A 14,055-nucleotide genomic window follows, 5' to 3' on the forward strand; every position below is an offset into this window, starting at 1 on the left:
CTACCTATCTTCTTAGTTTGCAAGACAAATTAGTAAGAAGATAATAATGGAGGAATTGCTGATCAATTCATGTCAGCAGAGAGCATTTCCTCAATTTTCCCTATGGAGTTCTCCCACATCAAATAAATCACATGGTTCATATTTCCATCAAAAGATACCATACAAAATTACAAACCTGCCTAATTTGTGCTGATTTTGCAAGAAATAGAATCAAAGAATTCTAATGAGGCAGAGAGAGACCATCTACAATTGTACTACAATGGTAAACTACAACAGAAATGTCGATTATCTTGTACCTATCATACCTATTATACCACTCTTATTATATATAGATCAATAAACAGGCACCTATTAGCTAATATTAATTAGTGCAATGCATATGGAAAAATCAGCGCCATCCTCTAGGCATCTCATTACTTCCCAATGGACCAATTGAAATCTCTATGCAGGTGATTCCAGTGGTATGCTGGTAAATATTTAACAAATGGATCACCATATAAAGGAAAAATACATACACACATATACACACACACACACACACACACACACACGATACATCTTTGAGCATAACCTGTATTATTGACATTTTCTTAATCACTTTCTAAACTCTAGACAATGAAAAAAGCAATAAATCAATATCTATTTTGTAGCATTTGCCAATTTCTGAAATGTAAATGCTTACTTACACTAAAATTGTAATTACAGAATCAAGTCAGTTCAAAATAGCTCCAACAGACCCAGGAATAACTCTGAAGAGTAACTTTTTATTTATCTATTTATTTGGCCCTCAAATCTATTGTTAGGTATAATTCAACATCACCAGTTCACTAATGGGCATTTCCAAATGTGATTGTTAAAGATCTCAACTTACCATATTCAAAAGAAAACTCATTATTTCCATCCTGAAGCTTATATGTGTACAAACTTCCCTGTTTTCTGTTTAGGAGATTTGTCATCCTTCTCATTACCAAGGTTTATAATCTTAGAGAGATCTTTGACTCTTTGCTCTCCCTTATCCATCACAGGCTTTACATCTTTCAAGTTGCAATGTCTTAAGAGATCTACTCCACAATAAAGGAAGTTTCCAAAATTTTTGTGCAGCTTAAAATTCTATAGACTTTTTTTTTCATTTTATTATAGCTTTTTATTGACAAAACATATGCATGGGTAATTTTTCAACATTGACCCTTGTAAAAACTTCTGTTCCAACTTTTCCCCTCCTTCCCTGGGACACTGTCTCACATCCATCTGCATCTCTCCATTTATCACCTCTTACCTAGGTTAACCTAACTGCCTCCTAACTGCTCTCCCAGCACCTTCCCTCAGTAACCCATGCTCCCCAGCAGCCAAATGGGTATTGCTAAGAACAAAAGTCTGACATGTCATTCCACAGTTCAAGAAAGCTTCAATATTTCCTATTGCATCTGAGACAATATATAAATCATTTAGCTTGGCATTTAAAAACTTGTACAATCTGGCTTCCTGCCTACATCTCCAAATTTACTGCCCATTACCCCCACCCTGACCTCTTCACACAATCTACCTACCAACTCAATTAGCCAAGTTGCTGTTTCCTGAAGCAGACATCCCATCTCCCACATATCCTGCACAGACTTCCATGATACCTCAAATGCATTCTCTTCTAACTTCTCCCTGCTCACTCAGAAGAACCAACACTTTACTTTAAGGTTTGGCTTAAGTTGAATATCTATGAGAACCTTTCCTAATCCTCTAATTATTAGTGTTCTCTCCCTCCTCAAATTATCTTCTATGCACTTAACTATTATATGTTGTATCCTCAGTATAGTATAAGCACCTTGAGAACAAGGGGGATTTTTAGATTTTGCTTTTGCCTCTATAATCCCAATGCCTATCAGTATCTACAAATAGTAAAAACTGAATTGAACGGAACCAAATAATAAATATTTGGAGCCTTGAACTCTTGAGTTTAAAGATTTCTACCTCCTTCATTTTACAAATAAGAGAACTGAATCCCAAAAGGGAAAGTGAACTTCAATGAAAATTATGTAACTATTTACTAATCACATCTAGAACCTAGAATTTTCATACTTACCTGTCCAGCATTATTTTACCCTATACCAAAACTTCAAGGCCTAAAACAATCATCATAAGGAGATTTTCTTTAAAATGACAAACACCAACATTTTTCTATAAGTCTTCCTTGATATTTCACTTTTAACTGATCCCAACACACACATCTAAAACTGCATCTTTAATATTACAGTGACCTTCAAAGTCTTGCATGATTGTTTAATTTATTCATATGAGTTCTTTGATAATAAGATTTCATATTCTGAATAATATCTTAGTTCATAGCTTAAATGGATGTGCAAGCAGGTAGAAAGTAAAAATTATTACCTGACACTTGGCCTTTTTTTTTTTTTTTTTTGCACATAACATTTTAAGTGATCATTCAAAAGGCTACATTCCTATCCATCCTTTTCCCAAAAGAAATCTTCTTCCTTGGTAATACAAATAATCCTTCTACCTTTTTCATGACTCTACCCACTCTTACATTTCAAACCTATCAAATACAACTTCTCTATTGATCAGTAATATCTATACTCCCTACACTCAAAGCAAAATCCTTACCTTGCCTTTCTCATTCTATTCTTGAATTCATCTCTTTCTTTTTACTCCACATACAAAAAAGAGAATTCTCTATTTCCTGCCCCTACTTTCTTACTACTAGCTTCTTGTAAGCTTCTCTTCTCGGTTTCCCATCACTCATGTCTTTTCTTATTAGTTTACTGAACCTTCCCTAATCAATATGTACAACAAAATTTTCTATCCCCTTGCTATGTTCCCTCTTCCTACCCAGTAAACTTCTTTTCTTCCTTCCTTTTCTCTGGTATTCTTTCAGTCTAGAATTTAATACAGAAGAGGTTCTTAATTTTTCTTGCGTAAGTAAACCCTCTTTGCCAGTCTAATAAGAAAGTCTGTAGTCTTATTTCACAAAATAATTTTTAAAAACATAAAATATATGCTATTACAAAATAAAACAAATACAATGGTTATTTTTAAAAATTAACAAGTTCATGGGTTCTAAGTTAAGATTCATTTTATTGAAAAGTAGAATTTTCTAATTTTCTGACTGATGTAACATCAAGCATGTAATGGCATGGGTTGCAAACCAATCAGAACCATTCCATTCTCCATAAAATAACTGAGCAGTTCTTATACTTGAAGCTATCATGACTTCCAAGCTAAGCCACTTTCCATGATTTCCAAGATAATCAAGCTGACGTTAAGTACTAATTTCAAAGAGTTTGGAAATAATGATGTACCAAGAACTAGAACTAACATACCATGGACTCCTACTTCCTTAGTCATTCACCTAATGTGCCCAAAGCTTCTTGGCAACATTTCAGGTTTTATATCTACATTCAATGACATTCATTGTTCTAACTCTAAAGGTACCAGTCCTATCTTCAGTGAGATTGAAATGACAAGAACAAGGAGCTAGGGGACAAAAAGCTGCCTAGTACCTATGATCTTTTCATCCCCTAACTCCTACCTCCTTAAGTGTTTCTCATTAAACCACGTGGTCTTCCCTTTGGGCCACTCTCTTTTGTTCAAGAGAACAAACCAATACTAGAATTTATCCTTTAAAGTAATGACTTTTCTAATTTTTCTTTAAAGCCCTTATATTCCTGGAAATAGAACTTGATATTATTTAACAAACAATTTGTGAAATGAAATGAATCGATTACAGACTTCTTGTTCATCTCAATATAATTCACAGTAACTATTACAGTGCCCCTACAGCAGTCACTAGATGATTAATTCCTTATCTGAAAAGTTGTCTTAGAAACAAAATGTCTTCAACATGGCAAACTGTGACACTTGGAGGATAAAAACAATCCATACCCCTGGGATTGAGTCCTGGTTCCTCTATTATCTAGACATGAAATACTGGGTGAGTCATTTAGTATTTGGGGCCTTAAATCCCTCATATGGAAAATGGTCATCAATAGTTAAATAACTTTAAATATATACTACGTGTTAAACATATACTATACTAAAATATGAAAGTACAAAAACAAAAGAACAAGAAGTTCCTGTAAAAGAGAGGTCAAGAGCCTATAATCAGAAAACTCCTAAATGCAGCCAAATCAGATTAAAATAAATAATAATATAACAGAACACACATAATGTTAATATGTGATTTTCAAAGTCAATATGTACTTCACGGTAATACTAATATACAGTTTATTGGCATCCAATTTAATTTGTAATTAGAATCATTTCCTGAAAAGCCCTTATATTCTAACAGAATAATAAAACCTGATCATATCCATCTCTCAGAGTTCCTCTAAGGACTAAATAAGAGGAGCTGTGTTTAAAAACTTTTTAAAGCACTCTAAAGTGTTAAAACAAATATAATCTTACTAAATAGTAATTTACACCTGACAAACGAATGAACCCATTCACTTTTCATTATTATCCTTTTCCTTTTTTGTGATTGCTGATAACTCTTTCTCCCTCACCCCCAATCTTGGTGCTCCTAATCACAGTCAGCCATGGTGGCCCCTTATCTCTATCATTTTTCTTCCCTTTCTCCCATCTTTTCCCTCAAACTTCTTGACTTTTTATATGAAAGAACTCCTTTGTTTTGAAGACACAACAAATCAACCAGTGTATTCCTTTTCTTCTATGACCTCCAATATAAATATGTGTGTATATGTGTGTATATATATTCCTGGCCTTCAACACTTCTTGGTTAGGTACATTTTTAAGACTCAAGGTATGCACACCCATTGACAAAAGAACTCTTCTTTTCTCCAGTTATCAACTCCCTCAAAGACTCAGAGACATTCTAAAATTCTTAATTCTGAAAATGTTCATCTCCACAGAGCCAGGATTTTAATTTTAATTTTAACTTCTAAGGCCAAAGTAATTTCACACATGTAAGCAGTTAAAAAGAACTTATGAGCCTCTAAGTAAAGGTTAAAAAGGAACACTTAATTGAAGGAACCAGGTATTTAATTTGTACATTAACATTTTCTTCTTTTGCCAGAAATCATAAATTTTCTTTATTTAGTTTTATAGATATTGCAAGTCTTCCCATACTATCTACTACTACATTAACTTTTAGGAGAAGGGAAAGAGAAGAGAGGAGGAGGAAAGGGAGAGAAGATGTATAAAGCACCCACAACTTCCTAGGCATTGTGCTTTATTCTTAAACAAACATTATTTCATTTGACTTACAACAGAATCAAAACAGTTGTGTTTTGTTTTTTTAAACACAATCTACAGATGAATTAAAATAAAGTTACAACTTAGTTACTGTACTGGTAAAATATGTTACTAACAAAATATTTTATAAGAAAAATGTGCATGTATGCAAAGACATGGTGTAACACATTACCAAAACAATATGTTGGAATCAAAATGAACTTTTAAATTTTAAAGTTAAATTTTAGCTTTTCTTTAAACTCGTACCTTTACAATTCTAACAGGGAAAAAATGACTTAAGCAACAAACCATCAAATATGTACTCCAACTTCTCTCCCAAAAAAGATCTAAAATGAAACAGACATACTTTTTGAATATGATTTAATTATATTCAAGAGAAGTACATACTTCTCTGTTTCAGATATGTTCTAGACTTCTGATCAAGTTCTGTATCATTCATTATGACAACTATTCAAAAAAAAGATTTTCTTGATATGGAAAATTCATTCCCCTAAAGCAGATTGCAACCTATATATAAGAGTTATAGAAAGATACTTGAGTATCAGATGATAACCAAGTGCCTTACTTGTCTATGACCAGACAACTAAACTGTAGTGGAGGATTCCAATCCTGGTGTTTCTGAATGCACGGGCAGGACTCTATTTGCTAAACCTTATTGCCTCATGTGGTAATGAATCTCTCAAACACTGTTTTCCTCTTTATTATGGGCAAAAAGATAAAAATTAAGTTGCAATTAAGAACAAGTGCATTTCCTAACCACCACAACCCACTTTGCTGATGACACTGTGCATGCATGTGTGTGTGTGTGTGTGTGTATGTGTGTACACGTAAACATACACATACATACACACACAGAGAAAGCAAACTATTGGAGTGGATTAGAATTTTAAAATGGCACATACTGGTTAACTGGACAACATACATGTTGAATGAACCCCCTACATCCTTACTGGAGCTTTTATAATAAGTAACCAAAATGCTTAAGTATCTAATAAAAACAGCGGAAAATTACTGAACCTCTTAAAGGAGAAAGTAAAGAGGTTAAATATAAAGATAAAATAAGATAAAGAAGACTGGCAAACAGAACTCTATAATGGAAATGCTTTTAAAATTGCTAATTTTCACATTCAGTTCCTCAACCTCTTTTCCATTTACATTATTCTATAAATGCATTTAGAAAGCAGACTTTTTATATATATATTTTTTCATCTGGGAAAGACTGAAAGTTCTTACTTCTTGTATTACACTATAACCTTCCCGAGAAACTAAATTTAAAGAATAGAGAAGAAGGAGGTTAGATGAACTCATTGCTACACTCTGTGGTCATATATAAAGCTTTCTGGAGAAAAAATTAAAGGAAAGTTATTAAAACATTTAGCCCCTTGCATGATAAAGACTGAAAACAAATGGAATTCATTTAAACTCTATTAGAGATGACAGAATGCAATAATAAAGTCCTATGCTGCAGATTTTTTTTCTGTCATCACTAACAAACATGTTTTAGAGAAGTAACAGTGACTAAGCAATAATTAACCATTTAATTGTACTCCACTGACATTGTACATATTTCAATATGTCAATGTCTTTAAAAAAAAAATGAATGTGCTCAGTTCCACAGAATTAACATCATATATATCCATCTCCCACTAGGTCATTTTAATTTACAACATTCATGCCAATTTCCTTTTTAGTTTTTTTAGTTCCTAAAGCCAGAGCTTTGATATCATTGCCTTATGTTGACACCTGCTGGAAAATATTGGGATTGTAAATTTCTCATTCTGTTAGCTGCATCAGCAGCTGATTTAGTAGTGGTACAAAAAAGTACATGGTCTAGCACAAAGTTACATAAATACCAGTTTCAGACTAAGATGGTACCAGTCCAAGACTAAGATAAAACATTTCTTGTAAACATATTCCTGTTATAAATAAAAGAAACTCTCAAGAAATCTGCTCAAAGAGAGTCCCTTCCTTACTAAACAGCTGCTCGGTTCCCACTAAACATTCAGTGACAGCTCAAGGTAAACAAAATTTTGTCATAATTTTTGGTAGCTTTTATTTGTGATCCATTAGCTAATAAACTGATTAAAGCATTACTTTTACTGTATTGATATTGCTTCTGTCCAATGTTTGGCTCGCCAACTTTCATGGCTGCACCTAGTGGAGTCATTTGGCAGTCTTAGAGGAAAAACAAATGTTCAATTGTGCAAATCTGCACAAATGTATCAGCAAAATGACCCAGCTCCAAACAGAAAAGGGATGCTTTATGTATTCATGCTTGTAATTTCTTTAAAAAAAAAAAAAAAAAAAAAAGAGCATGAGTGAATAAGCTTTTCTTCTCTATTAACAAAACTGCCTTATTTGCATGAAAAATGCTTTTAGCAGATCAGATTTATTCTTTGAAATGCTTTGAAACACACTATACTGAATCATATATTTGGGATTAATGAAAGATACAGATTCTCCCAGCTGACATTGTTATTAAGTTCTATCTACATAACCTTACTTAACTAATAATGTGAAAGATAAATATTTCTAAGGGTTCTTGCAAAGAATGGTTCAGTATTTTAATCAATCATAATCTTCTACTTATCTCCCAAGGAAAAAGTTTTTACAAAGAAAAATAGCTTTAGCCAAATTTAAAAGAAAATAAGCAAAAAACAGTAAGTTTTTATTTTTTTGATTTTCTACCTCACCCTCAAACACCATAGAAACTTGCCATGTAACTAAATTTCAATGTTTTTCTGTTCAATATTATACCCATTAAGAGAAAATAACAAAGTCCAGATTTGCATTCTACTCACAGGTATATATGACAAGGGTTCCAGTGTAAGTTTTTGAGAAAATAATGTTTAAAGGGAATGTAAGTACAGTAACACTAATATTCATGAATGGAAAACATGTTTGATACTACTGTTAAAATGATGCTATTCTGCAGCAAATAGCTGCAAAAAAAAAAAGCCATTAAGAATGTGAATCTCTAAATTATCAAAAATAGCTTTGACAGAAGTAAAGTATGATAGTGCTAACTTCAAAAGAAATGCTGAAATTCAAACTCATAGTTGAATATAGTTTTCAAATTTAAGGAGTGACAAATTGAAATGTTTTTAAATTATTTCCCTTTTTCTGGTCAACTTTTCTTAGAAGATAACACTTGTTTTACTGTAAGTTCTTCCCATTCTGTGGATGTATTCAAACTTGAAAAGAGGACTACCTGTCAGGAGAGGTGGAGAGAGAGAAACAGAGACAGAGAGAGAGACAGAGAGACAGAAACAGAGAGAGAGAGAGACAGAGAGACAGAAACAGAGAGAGAGAGAGACAGAAACAGAGAGAGAGAGAGAGAGAGAGAGAGAGAGAGAGAGAGAGAGAGAGAATGAGAGAGAGATGGATGGCAAGAGATGGGATTAGAAAACCTTAAGAGATTCTCTCCGAACACTTAAATATTACTACTGACAAAGGAATCTTCATAAGGGGGAGGAAGGAGGAGAGAGAACAAGAAAAATTCTAAAATTGAGACGAGATCTAAAGACAGCAATTTTCCGTGATTCATTAAATATACTTCTCACTTTAAAAAAAAATAAAGGGGCAGGGGAAAAATGATATGACAGAATGAAAGATATGTTTGGGAGTGGGACTGGGTTTATACAAATTGACTAAAATAATATTTTATATGATCTACTTTTAATTTTCCTGAAACTTACACCAGCAGAATACTTGCACTAATAAAAACGTCAATCTTTTCAGAAGAATAAAAAAGTATATTTTAATAAATACCAATTAATTATTTTCTCTGCAAATACTTCAATAGCACATCATAAATAAAATGACCTTTTGCCTATTACAAAATAAAAGATACATTAAAGTTGTGGTACTATTTAAAATTCTTTGCCCAACAGTAAATGCACAAACAATTCAGCCTAATAAATTTTATCTGACACTTGCAAAGTGACTCACTACCATCACTCTCATGACAGTTTCTAAAGCTTGAAAAGGGGGTCAAATAATCAGATCCCTGAAATGTTTACTTTCAATCTATCAATTACCTTACAGAGCTTCTGGTACCGTGGAGAAGAAACTGCCATCCTTTGTAAACGATGCAACAAAACCACAACTTTCTGAAGAGATGTTCTCACCACAGCCATCATTTTAAGTTTGCCACACTTCTGAAGACACCTCAGAATTTGCATTATAAATGAAGAGCAATGCTCATTTCCTCCTGGTCACTGGACAAGGATTTGCCAGTTTTCTGAGCATGCTCCTTTCCAGAAATACATTTGAGAGGTATAAGCTGTAGCTTCCCAAGGAGAAGGATTATATACCTTCAAGTTCTTCTCAATCTAAAAAGCACGCATAAACGCCAAACAGAAAGATCCTGACAGATGCTCCCAAGCCAGTGTTTGCTCAGCTCAGCACGGCTGGAAAAGGAAGCAAGTTGTTGAGCCAAGTGCTGTCTGTTGCCGTAGAGGAGGGTAGTTGGTAGCCAAGGAGGACATTAAGTGAAACATTAACGCTGTCGAGACAAAGCAGAAGCCCTTTGGGAATACACCTCCAACCGATCATAATAGTTCATCCCTCGGAGCTGGTTTATATTAGGAGATAGAAAGGCATTCACTCCCTCACTCTGGAGAAGGATGTGTTCACTCCCAGACTAAATGCAGCTCTGGCAGAGCTCTGTGGAGTGAGTGAATAATAGGCTCCGTTATAAATCTTGAGAGAAGAACAGAGGGATACCTGGCTCTAAAGATATCAAGCCATACATTAAGAGCTAATCAATTACATGGACAGATCTCAAAGCTAGATTATCTTTTTAAAAAAATGAAACTAAATAAATGAGTGAATGACTAGAGAAGTACAAATATCTCTGTTCAAGATTGAAGCAGATCTGCCCAATGAGCTACAAAAACATATATTTCGGAACCAAGAAGTAAAGCCATTACTAAACAGAATATGTCAGAACTTACCTAATTAAAAAGTAACATTAATAAAAGGTTATTATGGGTCATTCCAGAATATTGTTATTCCCTTTTCAGAGGCTATTTTATGTTCTCAAGTTTATCTCCACAGAACTATGTTTTTTTAAAAAAAATAGGAGTAAGATGCTTGGGCACAAAATTAAGGCAGGACTTCATGATTAGACTTCATGGGACCTTGTAAACATTGATATGTATATAAAGCATAGCATACTGCAGAGACAAACAAATAGGTTGAAATTTAACTCCCATTTTAAAAATAAGGAAAATAACACAGAATGATTAAGTGCCTTGGTCAAAGATCAGAGCCAGAAATAGAACCCAGATGTTTCTCATTATCATTGTCTTGCTCAAACTAATAACTTGTATAATAGTACAATTTCATCATACTGTGGAATTGTCATATTACTCCTTAAAAAGAATCTTAGAAATTTTCTACCAATTTCCTTTCTGCCTTTATTTCAATATCACTTCAAATAGCTTAATGTTTCTATAATAGGGTATTTTTTCCCACTCAATTACCAGTTAATTGTGTTATCTTTTTGCTTACAGCTTTTGTTGTTGTTAGGCTTTTTTGGTTTTGTTTTGTTTTGGTTTGGTTTTTGGGGGGTGGGGAGGTTAGGTGTTTTGTTTTGTTTTCTATTCTACTACTAGAATACATCCTGAGCTTATACTGCCTCCCACTGTTTAGAGTGATTATGCCAATAACACAACTAAATACCAAATTACATGAGTATAAATTGGAGAATCATTAGATATTTTAATAAAGTTGCTTAATCTCCTCACAGTGAAGAGCACACAATAGTCACTCAATGAATGCTTGCTGATGAGTTAAGTAAAATTAAAGCCTTTCCCTTAAACCAGGAGATCATTATATACTTCAACAACAATACTATATGATGACCAGTTCTGATGGACCTGGCCATCCTCAGCAATGAGATGAACCAAATCATTTCCAATGGAGCAGTAATGAACTGAACCAGCTATGCCCAGAGAAAGAACTCTGGGAGATGACTAAGAACCATTACATTGAATTCCTAATCCCTATATTTATGCCCACCTGCATTTTTGATTTCCTTCACAAGCTAATTGTACAATATTTCAGAGTCTGATTCTTTTTGTACAGTAAAATAACGGTTTGATCATGTATACTTATTGTGTATCTAATTTATATTTTAATATATTTAACATCTACTGGTCATCCTGCCATCTGGGGGAGGGAGTGGGTGATAAAAGGTGAAAAATTGGAACAAGAGGTTTGGCAACTGTCAATGCTGTAAAGTTACCCATGCATATAACCTGTAAATAAAAGGCTATTAAATAATAATAATAATAATAATAATAAGCCTTTCCCTTAGACTTTAATTACCCTTCCTACAAAAAAAAGGACATTAGAAGTAAAAGTATGCTGTTAAGAATAGTACTATTTTATCTTCAATAATAAAGGCTAAAAAATGTCACAGATAACTTTATAAATAAAATCCTTTGAATATTAATATTAAATGGAATACTGGCATTTGACATATTTAATGATTTACATTATTTCAATACATTGTTTTACACACACACACACAGTATAAAGCAAAAATGCAATTGTTTACCTTGTCTGTAAGGCAGCTAAGGGACAGTGGATAAAGCACTAGGCCTGAAGTCAGAAAGACCTAATTCAAAAATAGCTATAAATACTTACTAGTATGTGACTCTATGCAAGTCATTTTAATCCTGTTTGCCTCAATTTCCTCATTTGTAAAATAAGCTGGAGAAGGAAATGACAAACCATTTCAGTATCTTTGCCAAGAAAATCCCAAATGGGGTTGTGATGAGTCAGATATAATTAAACAACTGAACAACACGATCTTGTCTATGTCATGACCTTGCCAAGCACCCAAAATGCTTCATCACACAATCTATGTCATGTTTTAGTTCAACAAGCCAAGAAACATCAACAATCACCTAAAAATAAATAAGTCTCAAAGAAGGACTAAAACGGTCAAAACTTATAAAACATTCTTGACAAGTGAATTAAATATGAAATCATAGCTGGAATTTCTCACTATTTCTCATTCGGACATTTTTAGTCATATCTGACTCTTTGTGACCTCCTTAATTAAGGTTTTCTTGGCAAAAATGTTGGAGTTTCCATTTCCTTCTCCAGCTTATTTTACAAATGGGGAAACTGAGGCAAATACATACTAAGTTATTTACCCAAGATCACACAACTATTAAGCAAGTATCTGAGGCCAGATTTGAACTCAGAAAGTTTAATCTTCCTAACTCTAAGCTTAGTGCTTTATGCAACATATTAATTACTTAGATGCTGTATTTTTCCCACTTGAACAACCTACTGTCTTCTTCCTCTATGCAAATCATATTCTATTCTTGAGTTCTACCTCTCACTTCCACTCCCACAAAAACCTTTCATTAATCATATCCATGTTCTCTATCTATTTGTCCTTCATCTGCACAGTGGTCACATTGACTTTACCAGTCATGCAAGCTTTTAAAAATATAATGTTACATTACTATCGTTATTACTATTATTATAGTTTTTATGAGTATTTTGTTGTCCAGTCATTTTCAGTATCTTCATATTCATATTTCATCTCTCCAGGGAAACTAAGGGCAAGGTGGGGGGGAGGGGTAGAAGAAAAATCACCAACCTAAGAATTAGAAGAGCGGGGCTCTGGTCCAGCTCTCCAACTTAATTGCTTTGAACATTGAGCAAAAATGGTTTTCTGGGATTCAGCTTCTTACAACATAATGAATAAAAAGATTGGAATGGACATCTCCGAGACTCTAACAATGGCTAATGTTTTTTAATCTAGTCTTAAATATCTTTGTATCTACCCTTTAATGCATAGCATTCTGCAATGAAAGTGAGCAGAACCAGAAGGATTTACCATAGAAATATAAGGGAACACATTTCTGAAATACCAGAACTATGATCAAAGCAAGGTCTAATCATAGTTTGAGAAGACAGCTAGGCAGAATGAACAACTGCTTTACACCTCTTTGAAAAAAAGGTAGCACAACACAGGTACAGAATGAAACATTTATTTTAATACATGGCTTAGAATTATAATTACAATAAATTTGTATTACCTTACAGTAGTTGTTATAAGGCAGAGATCTACTGAGCAAAGGATGGGAAACTGAAAAGTTAAAATGTCATTTTAAAATGTGTCAATAGAACATTTAAAAAGAAAAATACATTATGAGCAAAATGAGTGCCCAATAACTATTTTTTATTAATTTAGAAATTTGGGAAATATTAAAAAAATTATTTTAATGTGAAAAATGGCAATGTTTTAAAACATCAGGGGAACTAACCTATTAAAAAGTTAGTTTCTAGTTTGCATGACTTTATTCAGTTTTTATTTCTTTCCCCACCAACTTTTAAACACTAAAAATCAAAGTTAAACACAAATATATTTGAAGAGGACATGTTCCTGCTACCAGTCTACCACTAAGAGGATTGATTGCTTGACTTATAAGGTTGCCTGAGACAGTCTTGTAGTGAAGCAATGAAACAAATGTTGCTCAAAATGATGCTTTTTCTATTAAAGACATGGCATACATAAAAATGCAACATCCTTCCAGAAATTATATTAACAGTAGCACAACCTCCTTCACTCCATTTCATCCAAGATTCATCTGAACAGAGGGAAAATGGCTACTTGCTCATCATACAATTATATCATGGCCATGAATTAGGCTATACTAAGACCTTGAACAACCTAATCAATTATAAGCTGTTTAATCAGTTCTGTGCATTAAACACAAAATACCCTGGGTTTCTTATGCCTTAAGTTGTGTACATAAAATCAGTCTCCAAAAATCACTTTAAGTGACAATTTGTTTTCGATTA

At 33.3% G+C, this 14,055-nt stretch overlaps 1 protein-coding gene across 10 annotated transcripts in view; it reads right to left on the reverse strand.

Annotated features, from left to right (window-relative positions):
* Positions 1-14,055, reverse strand: part of UTRN (utrophin) — a 639,104-nt gene that overhangs the window by 296,393 nt on the left and 328,656 nt on the right. The window contains exon 1 of one of the 10 annotated variants that reach the window (XM_012549387.3): positions 9,261-10,766. The exons of the other annotated variants lie outside the window; for them this stretch is intronic. Within the exon in view, the coding sequence (XP_012404841.1) occupies positions 9,261-9,404 (144 nt within the window). The 5' untranslated portion in view covers positions 9,405-10,766. Of the gene's footprint in view, positions 1-9,260; positions 10,767-14,055 lie in introns of those variants that run through there. 10 annotated transcript variants of the gene reach the window in all.

The sequence above is a fragment of the Sarcophilus harrisii genome, chromosome 4 (assembly GCF_902635505.1).
Source record: "Sarcophilus harrisii chromosome 4, mSarHar1.11, whole genome shotgun sequence".
Taxonomy (NCBI): domain Eukaryota; kingdom Metazoa; phylum Chordata; class Mammalia; order Dasyuromorphia; family Dasyuridae; genus Sarcophilus; species Sarcophilus harrisii.